Raw genomic sequence first — 19,008 nt, 5'->3', positions numbered from 1 at the left:
GAGTGTGGATTCTAACGTGGGGAGAGTGAAGGGGAAGCAAGAGGAGAAGCAGCCCTCACGCACACACAGACACACAGAGTGTGGATTCTAACGTGGGGAGAGTGAAGGGGAAGCAAGAGGAGAAGCAGCCCTCACGCACACACAGAGTGTGGATTCTAACGTCGGGAGAGTGAAGGGGAAGCAAGAGGAGAAGCAGCCCTCACGCACACACAGACACACAGAGTGTGGATTCTAACGTCGCAGGGGCGCAGGGAGAGTGAAGGGGAAGCAGGAGGAGGAGAACGATAGCTCAAGCACACACACACACACACACACACACACACACACAGCCCCTACAGTGCCTAATCCAAAATCGGACAGCAAAAAACTGCAGGCAGGGACAGAGAGCACGGGGTTGTTTTAAAGCAGCCAACTCCCGCTCTGCTTCTCTCCCTCCTTCCCAGCTCCGCTAGCTGACAGGAGCCGCTTACACCCGCTTTGCTGTTGCAAAGCGAGCCACGGACTGCTCACGACTGCAGCAGATTCCCCCGCCATCTGTAGGCATTCGCTCCATAACACGCACAGACATTTCCCCTTACTTTCTAGGAGGAAAAATCTGCGTGTTATGGAGCGAAATTTACGGTAATCTATCACCTTCCTTGCCTGGAGACTAAGTTTAGAAACAGGTGAGTCTCTGCTCTGATAGGCTTTCCAACACCTTGCATAGCTTTCAGCTGCTTCAGAGGTGCTGGCTTGTCGAATTGAAGGAACTTTCCCCCTCTTTTTGCCTTCCTCTTTTTCTACAGGAATTTTAGAAGCAAGTGGGCGTGGTTTATTCGTGCCTCCTTAGAGGCAGGGAATAAATACTGGCAACTTCCACGCACACTTTCTGTTATTGGGGAAGCATTCTTTCTCTTCTCCAGAAAGGAAAAGAAAACAGAATTTGGGAGGAGATTGTGTCCCTTTTTGGAGGCATTTCCATGGGTTGTTCCACAGGCGTAGCTGTAAACATGGGGAGAAGAACTGGGATAAGAGCTACCGGCAACTTAGGAAGCGGCTTGTAATGTTCTGTTTAAATAGGACTTTGAACCGTGTTTTCCCTCCCGCCCCTTCCATGTACTAAGAGGAGAGTAAAAGTGCTCTGTATTCCATGCTTGGAGCTGACTTTAGAGCCATACACCAGAACAGCTTCTGGAAAAATACCTGAGGTAAGTCTAGTTATGTTGCTTACCTGCGGCAAGCATCTAGAGACATTAAGAGTATAGAGGGGTCTGAGGGCGGGAGTGTGTATGGGGGGGTGCTTTTTACCATTGACTGCTTAATGCAGTTTCTGTATTTCCAAACTTTAAAATTCTTACAAGTAGAAGAGTAAATATGTAAGGGTTTGGAAGATAGATTGGCGCTTTCTGCCTTTGAGACCTGTAACAGAGCAGAAAAATACTGCATAGTTTTGTGGCATTAAGATTGCAGCCCTGCACATACGTCCCTAGAAGTAACTCCCACGGAGCATAGTGAGACTTAGATTTTGAATGAAAAATGCATAGGAATAGGCTGTAAGTGCATTCTTTTGAGCTTCTTCAACCTGAATACTGATTTTGCTTGTGACCTTTGCTAGATTAACATGTGTTTGTTTGTTTGTTTGTTTGTTTGTTTGTTTGTGTATGAATAAAAATCCATTAGCAAAAGCTTTTAGGGAGCATACTGGAATTCCTTAAGTCAGTCTTAGGATTTTAATATTTGCTTATTTTCAGAGATATTACAGTGGTTCTTCCTTTATTATTGAGCCTGTTGAAATCAATACAGAACAATCAATAGCTAATATTGGCTAAGAACTATTATCTGACCCAATTTATAGTATCAATAAGGTATGGCCAAGAAAACGGTGTAACACTCTTTCTCTCTCTCTCTCTCTCTCTCTCTCTCTCTCTCTCTCTCTCTTTCTCTCTCTGCCTTCCTTATTAGTAACATTATAGTATTAAAGAGTCCATAGAACAAATGTGGGGTAAAAATAACTTCCTGGTACATTTCAAAAATTAATATTAGGCAACATGCATTATTATATGAGGGCAAGCTGAAGGTTGATTGGAATCTTCCAATGGAATTTAATAGTTTGGGTAGGGATTTTTGACTCTCAGCTGTTTTAGCAACAACAAAATGTTCCCCTTCCCTTATTGTTACATACAAAATAATCGAGGTTGCTGAGAAGACTAAATGCTTTTTTTTCTGGGATGGGTGAGAATGAAACGAAAGGACCTTAGTATGTATGAGTGCTGAATATTTCTACTGAGCATGTTCTCAGAGGCACCCTGTTAATAGCTGGCTTCCCGAGGCACGATTTGACCCCCGACTCTGATTGTTAGACCGCTTGGCACCCAATAATATTTCATTTATAAGACAGCAATTCACAAAGTATTTCTGGAAAAGATGTAGCAGAACTGTTGGTGGGGCTGTACTGGATGAGGATACTTGCACTTTACAACATATTTACTTATTTTTGCATTAATAGCCTTGTTGAGAGTTATAGGCAATAAGGGCTTTCTTTTTCTTTTCATATGAAGGAGCATTTACTCATGTGAGACCATGGCTAAAATGGTGCTGTCCAGATACAGCGTTACCACTTCAGTGAGAGCAAGATAGCTTGGTTGGTAGAGCACGGGGCTCTTTAATTTCAGGGTTGTGGGTTCCAGCCCCACGTTGGGCAAAAGATTCCTGCATTACTGGGGGGTTGGACTAGACAACCCTCTTGACTCCTTCCAATTCTACGATTCTAGAAAGTAGAGAGCGTATCAGATTTTCTCTAAAAGGGGTGTCCTTTTCCCCATTCTTAGTGGAGGCATTACACACATACACCCCAGAACACACATATTTGCCAAAGTTGCATGGGATGCTGGCCTCCTTTAGTCACCAAGAGTCACATGAGACAGCCTTGTACTTTGGAATGTTGCCTGTCAGAGAATCACCATCCTGCAAGGAACCTGTCTTCTGTGTGTCAGGCTGGCAAAGATGCCAGGAGACTGGTAGATGTCTTGTTTAGGAGAGTTGATCACTTCAGGTGGAGAAGCTCAGCATTCCCCTTTCTCCATTGTCTGGTTTGTAGACACGTAGTAAGTTGTGCACATCTTGGGCAAACCAGCTCTTTCTTGCAAGTTGCTGGCCTGCTAGTGACAGGGCTGTTGGAGCATAGGCGGTGTTGCTAGCATTCTTTCTAACATGTTGAGCAATAATTTCAACACAGAGATGGGCACTGTATTGCGTTGCATTCCTAATGGTATCTGCAAACCAAAGATAACCCCGAATAACTCTTAAAGCAATATAATAATTATGATGAATTGCGGCAGCAGGTGGTTGCGAGACATGTGAAATTAAACATACACACAAAGCCAGGAAAGCAAACACCCCTCCCAACACGCCATGCCTTGATTCCTACATTTAACTCCTTTTTTTGTTTGTTTATCGCAAGCACTAGTTCGCCATCATATAGAGTTCTCTCTCTGTCTCTTTCTCTCCCCACTCCCTCCTGATTACTGGAACAAAAGTCCAAAACGCTGTCCCTCTTAGCCAAATGACAAGGGACAATGGGTGGAGAAGTTAAAAAAGAAAGAAAGCTGCAGCTGTGAGTCTTGGTTTGGATATCTCCAAAAGAACCACTGGTTTATGCCTGTAATCCAGCTCCTCTTAGAAGCTGAGGCTGGCAGATCGCTTGAGCTCAGGGGTTCAGGGCTGCTGAGAGCTCTGCTGATCAGGTGTCTGCACTAAGTTCAGCATCTCCTCAACATGTACAGCCTCACATTTTAAACTCACTTACGTAATTTATGGTTTTTCACTTCTCAACTTGGACCAGTCATCAGGTATCAGCAGAACCTATCTCACATGACTTTTGTGAAGATATAGGAGGTATAAAATGGCTGCAAAACGGGGCTTGGTTCTTGTATTTTAGGCATTGCGTTCTGCTTCTTTTCACCAAAGCGATGTATCTTCGTAAATGGACACGTTTTGTTCATCTCCCCACCCTCCACCAGAAAAATTTAAAAGCCAAAATTTTACAAGTCTCATTTTGCACACAATCACTCAGAACACATTAAAAGGTATTTGCTGTGGTGTGCGTAATTTCAGGTTCTGCTCATGCACATAAATCCAAATGGCATGTTTGCAAACATTGGGGAGCAACTTCAGGCACACAAATATATATATAGAGAGAGAGAACCAACTGCTGTAAGCAAAGTAGTTCTCTCTGCCAGTCTTCTGTCAGTTTTGTAAATGTGACGGTTATATATTACAGCAGTGGTCTGGAAACTGGTTTTCCGTGGCTTTACTGTCCTGCCGGAAAGTTTTAAAGGCACAGCCCTATGCAGGCCAGGCAAATCATTATGGGCCTTCCTGTACTATTATTTTTCCCTCCAGATGATTCTGTTTCCTTGGCCCTTAAACATTACATCAGTACCATGGGATAAAGCCACAAAAAGTGTTTACTCTGTCATTGCAGTAATGTATAAACTGAGCAGCAAAGCCACCACAGATGCATTGGCATTTATGGGTACATGCAGAACCAAATGGGTTGCAGGTGGCGCTGTGGTCTAAACCAGGCTTTCTGAAACTTGGCCCTCCAGATGTTTTTGGCCTACAACTCCCATGATCCCTAGCTAGCAGGACCACTGGTCAGGGATGATGGGAATTGTAGTCTCAAAACATCTGGAGGGCCGAGTTTGAGGAAGCCTGGTCTAAACCACTGAGCCTCTTGGGCTTGCCAGTCGGAAGGTTGGCAGTTCGAATCCATGTAACGGGATGAGCTCGCATTGCTCTGTCCCAGCTTCTGCCAACCTAGCAGTTTGAAAGCATACCAGTGCAAGTAGATTAATAGGTACCTCTGCGGTGGGAAGGTAAATGGCGCTTCCATGCACTCTGGAACTTGTCACGGTTTTCCGTGTGCCAGTAGCGATTTAGTCATGCTGACCACAGGACCTGAAAAGCTGTCTGTGGACAAATGCCGGCTCCCTCAGCCTGAAAAGCAAGATGAGTGCCGCACCCCATAGTGGACTTAACTGTCCAGGGTTCTTTTACGTTTACATGTGGAACCAGTGGTAATCCTGAAACCAATTTTCCTGCTACCTCTGTCCAGCACACTGCCCCATTTCCCTTGCTTGGATTTCCATTTATTGTGTTAAAACAGGTAGGAGAGGTAGAGATGAAGAAGGTATTCAAGTTCTGGTTGAAATCTGTGGCCATCAGATTGCAACACAGATTCCTAGTTCACCTTTGTTATCTTCCTCAGGTGAGAAGGAACACAATGAATCACATCTCTAAATGGCCACATAGCTGAAAAGACATGGATGTAAATCCAAGAGAAAACCTGTGTCTGTAAAAATCACGCCACAGTACTTTCATTGGCTGTGCTGTACATTCCTTTGGCTGGGCAATATGTTAATCAGAGATTAGTCACATGATTTTGGCTTGGACTGCCAAAAAACAACAACAAAATACAACAATGTGTGCACGCAATCCCTTATTCATTACTAGCAGAGATGTCTTCTCAACATTTGGTTACTCTTCTGTTTTTGCCACTGAGACCGTTACTGCTCTCCTGCTTTTTCTGATCCTAACAAAACGCATCATTTATCATCATCATATAAGAGGCATGTCTGTCCGGCTAGGTGTAGATATGATGTAATTAATACAACAATAATAACCCCAAACACACACTAACCTTGCCACAAAAACAAAGAGAACAGTGCAATTGCTACATAAAGAGAAGCCCATATTTGAAAGAGAAGCACAGGTTTGAAATCCAGGAGGCTTATTTATTTAAATTCTAGTATGTATGAACCACTTGTGGCTGGGGAAACCCAGCCAGATGGGCGGGGTATAAATAATAAATTATTATTATCATTATCATTATTATTATTATTATTATTATTTGCTGTAAATGCATCAAAGCCTATGAGGGTCTTACCATCAGCCTGGGCTAATTTAGACTGTACCCTACAGTCCGTTGCTTACAAAAACTAGCATTGGTGAGTGAGTTCTCCTTTGAAGAGCAATTTTTGGCCATTATTAGTCATCTAATAAATGGGTAGGGATGCGGGTGGTGCTGTGGGTTAAACCACAGAGCCTAGGACTTGCCGATCAGAAGGTCGGTGGTTCAAATCCCCACAACGGGGTAAGCTCCCGTTCCTCGGTCCCTGCTCCTGCCAACCTAGCAGTTCGAAAGCACGTCAAAGTACAAGTAGATAAATAGGTACCACTCCGGCGGGAAGGTAAACGGCGTTTCTGTGCTGGTCTGGTTCGCCAGAAGCGACTTAGTCATGCTGGCCACATGACCCGGAAGCTGACGCCGGCTCCCTCGGCCAATAAAGCGAGATGAGCGCCGCAACCCCAGAGTCGGCCATGACTGGACCTAATGGTCAGGGGTCCCTTTATCTTTACCTAATAAACAGGTACAGTATTAGTAACTTGGGAACCCCTGGTAAGTTTCTTTGGAACACAGTTTAAAATCTTCACCTCAAGAATCAGACTTTTAAAGATCGTAACATTGCACATATAGTATGGATTATTTTATTTTATTGCTAAGGTAGGTAATGCTGCTCTAGTAATTTGTTACAAGATCAGAGCATTGTTTGCTGTTTGTCAGGGATGTGTTGGATAAGATCAAAGAGTGCTTGAGTTGCTAGGTAGTAGTTAACACAGTGGCAGCTTGTGGGATGTAATAACTTCTACTGCTTAGGGAGCTTGAGGAAAGGGAACTCATTTCCCACATCTGCAGAGACAAGTGCTCCGTTTGATTTGTATTATGCGCACTCCTTGGTTTGTGATGAAAACAGGTGCATAGTTTATACTTGTGCAATTTTTGCTACTCAGCAAAATTACAAAAGCCACCTAGAGGAGGCTTTTTCAACATGATTGGCATAGAACTTGTAAAAACAAAAAAACCTTTCTCTTGACACTTTGCAACTGCAGTTGGCCCCACCCCAACCTCTGCCCATGTCCCACGATAACTCTTGCTCTCACTCTCGGCTCTCCTCCCATTGAACCCACTGGCTCGTGTGCAGTTTTGAAGAAGAGGAGCTTGAATACGTGAAAAAGGCATCCCATTTGAAGTTCATACAGGACAGGGAGACACTGTTCTCCCCCCCCCCAAAAAAAAGGGGGGGGGAGGACAATCACGTTTTTCTAGGAATGGCTGGCAACCCTACATGGATAGCATTTCTTTCTTCACCTGCTACCCAGTATATTTGCTACCCTCCTGTCTGTCTCTGTGCCTTATCCTTTTAATTTCCAAGGACGTAGAAACACACAGCCCGATCCTATACATGTACAATCAGAATAATGTTTTACCCCCCACATAGGCATGCAAAGGGTTCTCTTCCGGTTCATTTAATGGTTGGTCAGATTTTGTGGCACATACAGTGGTACCTCGGGTTACATACGCTTCAGGTTAGACTCCGCTAACCCAGAAATATTACCTCGGGTTAAGAACTTTGCTTCAGGATGAGAACAGAAATCGTGCTTTGGCGGTGCGGCCGCAGCGGGAGGCCCCATTAGCTAAAGTGGTGCTTCAGGTTAAGAACAGTTTCAGGTTAAGAACGGACCTCCGGAACGAATTAAGTACTTAACCCGAGGTACCACTGTAGTTTTTAAAATGGACCCCACCTCCATGACTTGAGTTAGAAATTGATGTTAGCAGCTGTACCATCATTTTATATTGTACAAATTGAGTGGTCGGTTGCTTGCTTTCTAAAATAGATTGAAATCTTTGATAAAGTAACTTCGTTTAGACATGTGCAAAATCGACTATTTCCTGCAGCAGTGCTTAGTGAGATAGTGTCTTTTAAAGCAATGTTATCTGAAGGTATCTGCAAAATTGTTTTGTATTCGGAAGTTTTGGTTTAAATGAATGACAGGGGATACCGTGCCATAGATTATGATGCCCATAGTTAGACTTATCAGCATTGGGGAGGAAGTGGTAGTTCTACTTGCCTTCAGAAGTTTAAGATATACAGCGGAAGCCTTTTCTATTGGTACCCTAGCAGCTGTTGGTTTGGTGTCTGACTACTTGGGGAAGGAACTTCTTTCTCGTGGTACTAGCTGTAGAATACTCTCTTTAGGAAATTTGACCTGGTGCCTATTTTAATATTTCATTGTCAGGCAAGAACCTTTTAAAACAAATTCCAGACATTTTAATCTGATCTGGGCTTTTAAATATATATTTGACCTGCTGTTGTGCTGCTCCTCTAAACTGTGTAATTTTATTATTCTCATTTTCATTGTATTTTACATTGTACTGGGAATTTATTGAAGTGTAGGATGTAAATCCTTGAAATAAAATGTATGCACTAAAAATTTCAGGCTGTGGTAGAAGTCTTGGGCACAATCTAGTAAAAGTTGAGTACCTTGGATTACTATTGATTTTAACAGGAAAAACCCACACATGTGCTGAAATAAATGGGGTTCAAAAGTGCATAACTTTTCCTGAATCCGTGCCCCTGGCATTTCAGATTGTATAAATAATTTATCATCTCCCCACCTCCCCAGAATATGTTCCTTTTGTCTCTTTAAGGCCACAGCACAGCTTAAATCTACTGCAAGCTTCTGTGCAAGCACACAACTACTGTGCACCACACATTAAATTTCAGTAGAACACTGCTGGTGTATTTCAAGGGATCTTGCTAAATAAACCAGGTATCAAATCTTTAAACGCCATCAAATATAAACATTGCTGGTTTTCTTCTCTCGAACCCTCCTGCAGCTGAAACTGTGTGTGCATGCCAGTTGTCTTCGTTTATAAACTTTTGTAAGGCAAGTTTCCTGCATTCTCTGCTAAGTGCTGTCTCACTCAGAGTAAGTAAAATATTGCAGATGACAGGCAGATGACTTGTTCTTCTCACACTGGTGCTGGTGCCACTCACTTCCTGTTTGCCTCGACGGGGTGTTTCCTGAAGCAGCCAGCATGTCTGCCATGCAGGAAGCAGAAGAGCTAAAATAGTACAGACATTCCCAAATGTATCGCTACCTGGATGCGTTGCTTGTGAGGGTGTACATTCGTCTGTCTCTGATCCCCCCCCCACCTTGTGTCTTCAGCCTTACTCCTCAGCTGGTTCCCTAATCTTTCCAGCTTAATCAGCTGACTGCAAAGGGGCCAGGCAGTCGTTTAAATTGCAAAGCTTCCCATATTGCTGGCATGCAATTCCCTTCAAAGGACACTCATTATTTTTCACTATTATCCCGTAATATTAATAAAACAGAAATTTATGCATGGAACCATGACTTTTTTTTATTGTTGCCATGTTTATTTCTGCTTTATCTTGAAAGTGCAAGAAAGAGAAGCTTGTAATTCTGAACTCCTGTTTACACCAAATAAATCCGCCTGTACTTATTTATTTGGATAATGCTGCTGATTCAACAAAGCAAGATCTAACAAACTGATTTAAAAGATTAAAAGTATTTTGTATAGAAAAGAAATTCCTACTGCCTGTTAGCTTGTTTCTTTTCCTTTCCTTGCTTTTCTGGTGGCAGTCTAATTTCATTCCTTGTTTTCTTTAGTGAAAGGTACATTTAGGGTCAAACTAGAATTGATGCCAGTAGATCTAATTTTGAATTATATGATTGGGACCCCCATTCTCATAGCTATATAACACCCCTGGCTACTGCTGGGACTGCCACAGGCAGGATTTATTTAACCCAGTGTTTTCTTAGTTCTCTCCTGGGATTGACTGCAGCTTTTTTTCTTTGCTGGGCTGCACTTGGGGCATGCAAGAAAATGTTGCAGCATGAAAATGCTCCTGTTCAGAGTGCCTGCCTGCCAGCTAGCTAGCTATGACCTTTCTGAGGAGATTCCTGCATTGCAGGGAGTTGGACTAGATGACCCTCAAGGTCCCTTCCAGCTCAACAATTAGCTATAGTGATTCTATTATTCCTCCCTTCTAAGTCTGCTGGATCCCCATTGGGTTATCTTTCAGGGGTCCTGCCCCTTAAGCTCCCACCCCGCTAAAGTTTTTCTATTTCTGCAAATGCTTTGGTTCCAAGAAACCTGCTGATAACCTCCCTCTTGTGCGTGGATAGTGCTGTTTTAGCTGCGTAATGATAGCTAGTTGGAGAACGCGTTTGCTGTTAGTATGAATGTTGATTGATCTGCAGTCATGCAACACTGCAGAAGTTCAAGTGTGTTTTAAAAACTGCAGGAGCCTTTTAATTAAATGGCCGAGATGATAACAGTTGGAGCCTCACTGTTAGTGGCTCACTTCAGCTATGGAATCAAGCAACAAAGGCTTACACAGTGGATTTTTTTTTCAAGTTATTGCAGGGTCTGACACACTTTCCTTAGGTGCCATAACGACCCTGGCTGAAAGCATGAATATCTGTGACAGATTTGGCTTTAACCTGCTGCTCAAAGTATGCTTTTTTGGCCTTTTGAAGTAAGAAAATGTCATTTGGACTTGGAGCCAGCTGAAAAGCGTTTCTGTTTCCAGGACTGCTGCTGTCCAAAGGTCATATTATCAGATCTGCGGAGAGGTCAGTGCCAATTGCTTAGAAAGAAGCAGAGAGCAACTGGCGGAGCTGGCTTCTGGTTTCAGTGTGGTACAAAAAAGGGTTTTCCAGCATTCTGTTAAATTATTAGCTTAATTACCGTGCTTTACGGGGCCAATCACTCTTCCCTTCAAATGTATAAGAGCTATTTAAGGGGAATACTTGATGCATAGCTGCATAGGAAACTCCTTTGTACAGTGTTAGACCAGTGGTCCATATAGCTCTCTGTTGTCTGCACTGATTTGCAGGGGCTTCCCAGTGTTTCAGACGAGGAATCTTTTACAGACCTTCCTGGAGAGTCCAGGGGTTCCTTCAGGATCAGAGGAAAATGTTTTCTTTGGCTGGAAGTAAAAAATTAAAAAGGGCGCACACTACCCCATAATCAATGGAACTTGTTAGTCATTTACAAGAGAGGAATAACACAGTCCTTTACTGTGGTTTACTTTATTGCTTACTCATAATACTAGAACCTGGAGCAATCCAATGAAGCTGAACATTGGAAGATTTGGGACGGAAAAAACGAAGTACTTCTTTACACAATGCATGGTTGAACTATGAAATGCGCTTCCGATACAAAAGATTCGAATTTCATAGAAAGTGATATGTGTGTGCGTTTGCCCCTGCACACCTGTTTTTAAAATTTATTTTAGAAATCCTTAAGTATTCACTTTAGGTTTTAATTTATCGCATGGAATAGGTCGGAATTGGCAGAAAGCAAGCAGGGCGGAAGGAAATTGCAGGGTTTGTATGTCGGTAATCAGTAAGGGCAGGAGATTGCTTTCCTATCCCAAGACCACAGGTATCCATTTGTCGTGCAGCATTTGCCAGATCCTGCCCACACAGAAATTCATTGGGTGACCAGAACACCTCATACTGTATCAGAGAGTGGAGGGCAGTGCTTGGCTGAATGTTAGAGGAGGGGGAGTGTTAGGTTGTGGGTGAACATATCAGACGACACAGCGATTCTTCAAACAGCTCTTGTTTATTCACAGGCCAGAACAGAACTGAACTGAAGGGTTCAGCCAGCCTGCTTATATAGAGCTCCAGTACAACGTAACTGTAACAACTTTCTGTAACTATCCAATCACTGAATGTCACATTCGATCCCTTATTTGCATATGTGGACCTGAACTATCTACAGTATCCCCCTGCTGGTCCAGGGTGAGAACTTCAGTACATAACAGGGAGAAACAGTAGAGGTGGGAAATAGCTGACTTCCCAGTCCCTCATCCAGTGTGTTGTGGCTTTACCCCAATCCACCCATTCTACAAGGTTGGGGAAAGTTGCAACTTACTTTTAAGGCAAAAAACCCCCTCCTCTTCTTTTAAAGCAAAGGTCTAATCTCAGGGATTAGAACTCCCCCAATCCTTCCTAAATTCTCCGTTCATAAATACATACACATATAAGTCTATAGTTCTCCTGTTTACTTTGTTTACATTGAAGTTCTAAAGAGAGAAATTCCCATGAGGCACTCCAGGCTGTGGTTGTGCATCTTTAATATTATGCATTATATTTTTTTAGCTTTATGCCCTTCTCTGTCCTCAGGGCTCTGGGAACTTTACATAAATATTTATAATTTTTGCCTTTCTAAAAATAGTGTCTGGAGAAAGAACAAAGAAATGGCATCCCTCCTTCCAAATATTCAGTAAATGCTTTCAAAATAGTCAATGACTAACCATTGTGAGAAAGAAGATAATGAACTAGATGAACCTTTGGTCTGATCCGGTGGGCCTCTTCTGCGCCTTTTCCTAATGGAGCTCATGGTATAGTGTTAAGATCACAAAAAACTCATTGTCTTTTGTGACAGCATACGTACATAATTTTACTTTTGTACGCCGCCTTTCCGTAGTTAAAACCACGCTCAAGGTGGCTTGCGATTACAAACACAGCAAAAGTAGCCATAAACAAAAAATTATAAAGCATTAAAAAGTACACAACCAAATTAAACAGTTTCCATATAAATCATAATAAGATCTAAAATAAAGATACAAAAAAATCAATATCAAAAACAGGAACAACCACGCTCCCAACCAAAACCCCTAGCAATACCCCAACCCAAGAGTCTGTTCAGCAGCCTCAGCTTTTGTAGCTGGAGTCAGTCAGGGCCTGCCCTCCCAGGCCAGGTGGGAAAAAGCATGCAAGTCAAGGAGCAGGTCTTCCTGGACTCACAGCCAAGATGTAGGTGGATGATGATCAGAGCACATACCATGTTGACAGTTGTGTGATAATGATTCATTATTTTCATAAATTGGCATTTTTTAAATTTAAGAAATAAACTAAGGACTGAATTTGGAAAAACCGTCTTCAGAATGCTATGAATTGCCCAGTTGGTTGGTTTTTTTCTTTTTCTCCCATGCACCATTCATTTGTTTTCCCACACTCCTTTTAGAATTACGTTTCTAAATATAAACACTGAAGTTTCACATAACTCAGTACTGTATTCTGTTTGTGGTTTGAAAGTTTTCTTTTCAGAGCTTTCTGAATCAAGATGAGCTTTGTGTTGCATGTCAATTATGCAGTCTGTGCGAGGCACAACTCTTGACTGTCAGATTAGCCCCTAGGTTGGGGGTGGACAACACAGACTGAAGAAACACCACACATCCATGCAGTCTTGTTCTCACTTGTTTCCTTTCAGTTGTCCACTCACTCTCTTTCTCGCACCCAACTCCAGAAGGAAGATAAATATTATTGACATCTTCATTCTGTAAAGCAGAGTAGGCTAACCAGTGGCTCTCTGGATAGCTGCTAGATTCTGTCGGTCATCCTTGAGCATTGGCCATGCTGGCTGGGACTGAAGGTACTTGGGATTGTATCCGAAGTAGCTTGGAGTAACTTGTGTCATTTGTTTAGTGGAACTTTTCCCCCCTGCGCTCCCTCCCATGTGCCCCCTAAATCTGTTCTAGGGGTTTCACCAAATTTCGGGAGCAGATTTGAGGTGATGGGGGCAAAGAGGGAGGGACATTCTGTTGCTCAATTAGAAATCCTTGCGTTAAGATGTGTCAGTTGGATACTGTCCTTGAAATCCCATCAACATCTGGATCCCCACCTCTGTTATAAAATATGAGCAGCAGCATACTTGTTTTCCTGCTGGTTCCGTCACCGTTTTTCTATGAATTTGAAAATTCTAGTAGTCTGTTTGAGGGAGGGAGGAGTGAGAGTGGAAGCCTGGGCTTTATATATAGAAATCACCTTAGTCTCTTCTGGAACCTAGTTTAGTTCTTTGCTGTGCCACGTTACTGGAAGTACTTACTGATGGGGACGACGTCCAGTAGGACATCCTTTCACTCCAATTTTGGTGAATCTGTTACTGCGGAGGCCAGTGCATGTAAGGCTGCCATAAGGGTACCAGAATGCTCTGTGCACACAGGGGTCCATACTAAGCAGGTGGTGCTGTGGTCTAAACCACCGAGCCTCTCAGGCTTGCTGATCGGAAGGTTGGCAATTCGGGTCTGCATGACAGGGTGAGCTCTCGTTGCTCTGTCCCAGCTTCTGCCAACCTAGCAGTTCAAAAGAACACCAGTGCAAGTAGACAAATAGGTATTGCTGCAGCAGGAAGGTAAATGGCATTTCTGTGCACTGTGGAACTCGTCACGGTTCTCCATGCACCAGTAGCGGTTTAGCCATGCTGGCCACATGACCCAGAAAGCTGTCTGTGGACAAACGTCGGCTCCCTCGGCCTAAAAAGCGAGATAAGCGCAGCAAACCCATAGTCACTTTTGACTGGGCTTAATCATCTAGGGGTCCTTTACCTTTTACATACTATGTAGATGTGGGCTGAAACAATCATCATTTTCTCCCATTGAGTTATTTGGGGTTACAATATGGGGTTGGGAATAATGAGAGGGGAAGGGTAATTTAAAAAAAGGAATAGATGAACACAGGAGTGCTCTCTACCCTCAACGTGAGTCTGCAGGGGCACTGGATGAGATAATTTATCTTCTGAACCCCCCCCTCCAAGCTGCCTCAGAATTGCAGCCTTAACCCAGTCTTACTTTTCAAAACAGATGACACATGATTTCCTGCTGTATTCATGTATTTACCTGGTCATTCCTGCTACGTGCATCATGCTGTTCAATTTCAAGGCTAAATTGCTTAATAGTTGTGTTTTCTGAGAACAATTTCCCCTCCCTCCCCCACAGGTGTTTACTTAACTTTTGTTTGCTCTAACATTCTGCTAAGTGAAGTTGCATGAAAATGAAGCAGACTTCACAGATCAGACACAAATATATTCTTGCATTGCCTCAGATCCAGTGTTTAATACTGTGTGTGTATGTGTGTTTTGGGGCTGGTAATACACATGTTCAGCTGAACGTTATCAAATTACTGTACTGCATACTGAATGGAGCACATATATGTGTTAATTATCCCTAAGTTGTGTCTTACTACCATCATGTCCCTCCCCCCGCTCCTGCCCCCAAAATCATTGCCGTTGCAGAGCTGTTCCCACCCCCACGGCTTACTGCAAGATGGAACAGTTATAGCCTGAGCAAAACTAAGTTGTGTATTGCCCGTGTTCCTTTACCAGATTTTATAGTGCAACATACTTTAAAGATACTTGGCAGTGTGTTAAGTAAATGTTATAATGTCTGTGTCCAGTGCTGTACATTTTAAAATATGTGACGCAGAGCTGATTTTAATATGATTGTAGTATATTTCTGTAATGTTCAGCTTACCATGATGTAGTATATTTCTGTAATGTTCAGCTTACCATCTTCATGTAACATGTTGTGAAAAGCAAATATTAAAGGGGTAGAGAGAAATTTAAAAATACTGCATTGTTTGATTATGCACTTTGGAGAAGGTTAAATATATCTGTCTCATATATATCTCAACCATCACAATCACAGTTGTCCTTGCTTCCAAAAAGTGGGAAGTTTGCAAAGGGATGTCCAAAATCAGACTGGCAAAACCCTGACGAACCAATATCTGTTCCATCTTATCACATTCCTGTGCATTCAAATGAGAATTCCCAAATACAATAAGTCAGGATCTGGACTCTTAGATAAACTTGACTTCTTAAAGAAAAGGCAATTGTGTGAACCAGGAGGGGGAAAGAGCTTAATGGCGGGGGGGGGGGGAGGAGAGAGAGAGAGAGAGACAATTCCAGCTTAGTTGTTCAGGAAACCTTGGGGTGCCTTGCAAAACAATCCTTGAATTGCTTGATCACTGTACTGGTAATTCAGTTTGGTCAGGGAGTTTCCCTCGGATTTAGCAGACAACTCAGGAACTGCACAGCTCACTTGCATCCAGGACTCCAGCACTGAAGCCTTTACCCACTTCCTTGTAGTGTTCTGCTGATACGCTTTTTCCTAATTGCGTTAAATTTATGTTCTATTTCAGACGGAAAGCCAAGCCGAAAGCTCCTCGTCCTCCATCTGAGACAAGGATCACTGACTGTCCTTCTTTTGATGATTCAGAACTAACTAACTTCACCATGGAGCAAAAAGAAAACATAATCGACAGAGACATTGAGCTGTCTGTGGTTCTCCCAGGTGATGTGATCAAGTCTACTACTGTTAATGGCAGGTACGTTTAAGAAAGAATTCATGCTGTTCTGCAGCAGAAGTGCTTTAGCACGTACTAATTCCAACCTGGGTGTTGAACCTGGAAATCCAATAATGTCTATGTTGTGATCCAAAAACCCAGCAAGCTGTTTGTGCCCCACATGATTTTGTTATCTTGCACCAATGTACGTTTGTTTTGTTTTTTAGTTTAAATGAACCTTGTTCCTCTCGTTTTTTGTCCTAGATAACTTAATTGCAGTTCAACCAGAGGTCCCCAAAGACAGATTTTTAAGACTTCGGGGAATAGTGAAGCCCTTCAGCTATCCAGTGGGGCACAGCTCAGGGAAATGCCAAGGCAAACGGGAGCTAATCTTGTCTGGCAAAACTCTAGGAAACTCTCTCTGGCTGGATTGAGTGAAAATGTAATACCTTCCTTCCACGTGACTAGGAAAGACTGAGAGTGGGGTTGAGGCACAGTCACATGGCCCAAAGAGAAGGCATACAGAGAGTAAGGCAACTTTGCCCTAAGCTTTAGCTCAGATTGATACACAGCTCTGTTGCTCCCAAGTCTTGGTCAAGAGCTTCCATGAGCTGTGTGTTTCTGTGAGCTAGGGCAAAGTTTGCACAGGTCCCTGGAGCCTTTTAAAAAAAGCATTTGGGGGCTTATGCACACTTCTTTCTAGTTTGTGGAAATTGGCCAAAATGATAAAATTGAAAGAACAGGAAAAAAAGTGGAGGCAGTTCTCAGTAATAATTAACAATGAGCAAAAAAAGTGAAAGAAACATTTTCTTGCCTATAAATCTGCCCAGATAATTTCCTTTTTAGAGCGTGGCCCTTCAAGGACCTCTAAATTACTCTTTAGATGCTAAAATCTGCAGCAAAACCTGTGAAGATTGGTGTATAACATGATGGCTATTTAAGCCATCTGCTACGTAAGAAAAGAAGAAGAAGAGGAGTTTGGATTTGATACCCCGCCTTTCACTCCCCTTCAGGAGTCTCAAAGCGGCTAACAATCTCCTTTCCCTTCCTCCCCCACAACAAACACTCTGTGAGGTGAGTGGGGCTGAGAGACTTCACAGAAGTGTGACTTGCCCAAGGTCACCCAGCAGCTGCATGTGGAGGAGCGGAGACGCGAACCCGGTTCCCCAGATTACATGACTACCGCTCTTAACCACTACACCAAACTGGCTCTCAAAAGCATCGTGAATAAAGTTCTGGGAAGGTGGGCGGGGTATTCTCTCATTTGTGTAGTGTGTGGAGAAAGGAAGGCATTGTGCGAGTCATCCTTGCTGTTTCTTACCTGCTCCAAAACTTTAGTGGAAATTAGATCTTTCAGTAATTATCTGTGTGGTGCCAGGTATTCTATTTATCACATATCCCTGGCCAGTGGATTTGCAGATGTCACTGCTGTAGTTAGGTTTGGCTATCTGTGTTTCCTCCTCAGAATTTTACTTAGGAGTAGGACCCAGTAAGTAATTTTCCAAAACGTGGCCTAATTTGAAATACTGGAACCCCCTTGAAAATATGTGCAAACATGATTGGCAGGTTGCTACAATTCAGGTGGAACATTGCTTTCAGTTAACAGTTTAAAATTTGTATTTACTGCAGAATAGATGCTGAAATAGAAAAAAAAGGTTTGGTGCAAAATACAGGATTTGGTGACTGATATTTTCACGCTTGAATTTTAGACTGATGAAACAATTACTTAATTGAATTGAATGTTTACTTGCAACGAAATTCCGCTCAAGGCAGTTGAAATAAAAATATAATCTGAATCATAGCTTTTTGGGCGGGGGAAAAAATATTTTGTTTGGGTATTTTGGCAAATTTAGCTTTTTAAAAGAATTGTGATTTGGGAGCCCTTCTAAGTGGAGCTTTTGTACAGGTCATTTAAGTTCAGCATGGTAAGACTTACAAGAATTGATACAGGGTTTGCGGTAGTAAAAGTACTAGTTTGTTTTCACTAGACTGTAAAACAGCAAAGAAAAGCTGTGTGTGTATTTGCTAGTCTTTAGTTATATCTGGGTGGTCCTTGTTCATGAGCCAGCAGGAATTAGGTATGTGTCCTAGGATTTTAAATAAGTAACTACCAGTCAGTGCTTAACTATTTAATGGGCTGCGTCTCTGCATCCCCTACCCTTCCTGAAGCTGTTTTAGGAAGGATTTGTTTCATTTTATAATACAATTTGCTCTTTTGTATACTCTTGTACAAAAATAAGGTTTACGGTAAGCGATTGGGTAAAATATTTCAGGAAGACCGGTTCTGTTTATTGCAATTGGTTAGTGTGGAACTGCCTTGCTGTGCAAGGCCAGGTGGGCCACAAACTCCATAAACCTTCAGAAATGTAGTCAAGAGACCTGCTATCCCCACTACAGCAACCAGTCACAGGGGAGGAAGCAGTGTGGAAGGCATATTTTTTCTTCTTTTTTTAAAGTTACTCTTGGCTCTTAGGCTGCTTGGTAGTCTTTTGGTGAAATGTTTTGTTGAGCCTTGCGTTCAACAAGGCCCTTTTTTATAATTCAGGGAGGCGTTGTGTAAGCTGTTCCAATTAGGAGGTGGAAAAATTATTTCATCATAATCTCTGTTATTCATTATCAGGGTTGACCCAAGAGCAACTTTAAAGCTTCTATGCTGAATGTTACTGTGCAGTAGATTAAACTTGAGTAGGAATGTTGCTTGTTTTTTTACAGTCGCTGAGACATTCTGCAGGGTTTTAATCTTATGAAAGTGTTCGATATCTCTGTGCCACAGTATTTCTTGACAGTGTTGAAAGTGGCTTTTGCCTTACAGATGCTGCTGAATCCCAATGAAATAAACTATCGTATTTTTCGCTCCATAAGACGCTCTTTTTTCCTCCTAAAAAGTAAGGGGAAATGGAGTGAATGCACTGGGTGGCAGAGGGATCCCTCAGCTACTGCTGCAGTCGCAAGCTGAGAGATGCCTCTGCAGCCAGAGCCATGGCTCCTATCCGCTACTCGCTGTAAAGCCAGCAGAGCAAGAGCCAC

General features: G+C 42.6%; 1 protein-coding gene across 7 annotated transcripts in view; it reads left to right on the top strand.

The window, feature by feature from the left end:
* COBLL1 (cordon-bleu WH2 repeat protein like 1) overlaps positions 1 to 19,008 on the top strand; it is a 91,542-nt gene that overhangs the window by 41,654 nt on the left and 30,880 nt on the right. For all 7 annotated transcript variants that reach the window (XM_082236680.1, XM_082236682.1, XM_082236681.1 and 4 more), the window contains exon 2: positions 15,838 to 16,023. In XM_082236680.1, the coding sequence (XP_082092806.1) occupies positions 15,838 to 16,023 (186 nt within the window). The remainder of the gene's footprint in view (positions 1 to 15,837; positions 16,024 to 19,008) is intronic.

This window comes from Podarcis vaucheri, assembly GCF_965113315.1.
Source record: "Podarcis vaucheri genome assembly, chromosome: 1".
Classification (NCBI taxonomy): Eukaryota; Metazoa; Chordata; class Lepidosauria; order Squamata; family Lacertidae; genus Podarcis; species Podarcis vaucheri.
Note: the sequence above shows the minus strand (reverse complement) of the source record. Positions and strands in the feature narration are given on the sequence as shown.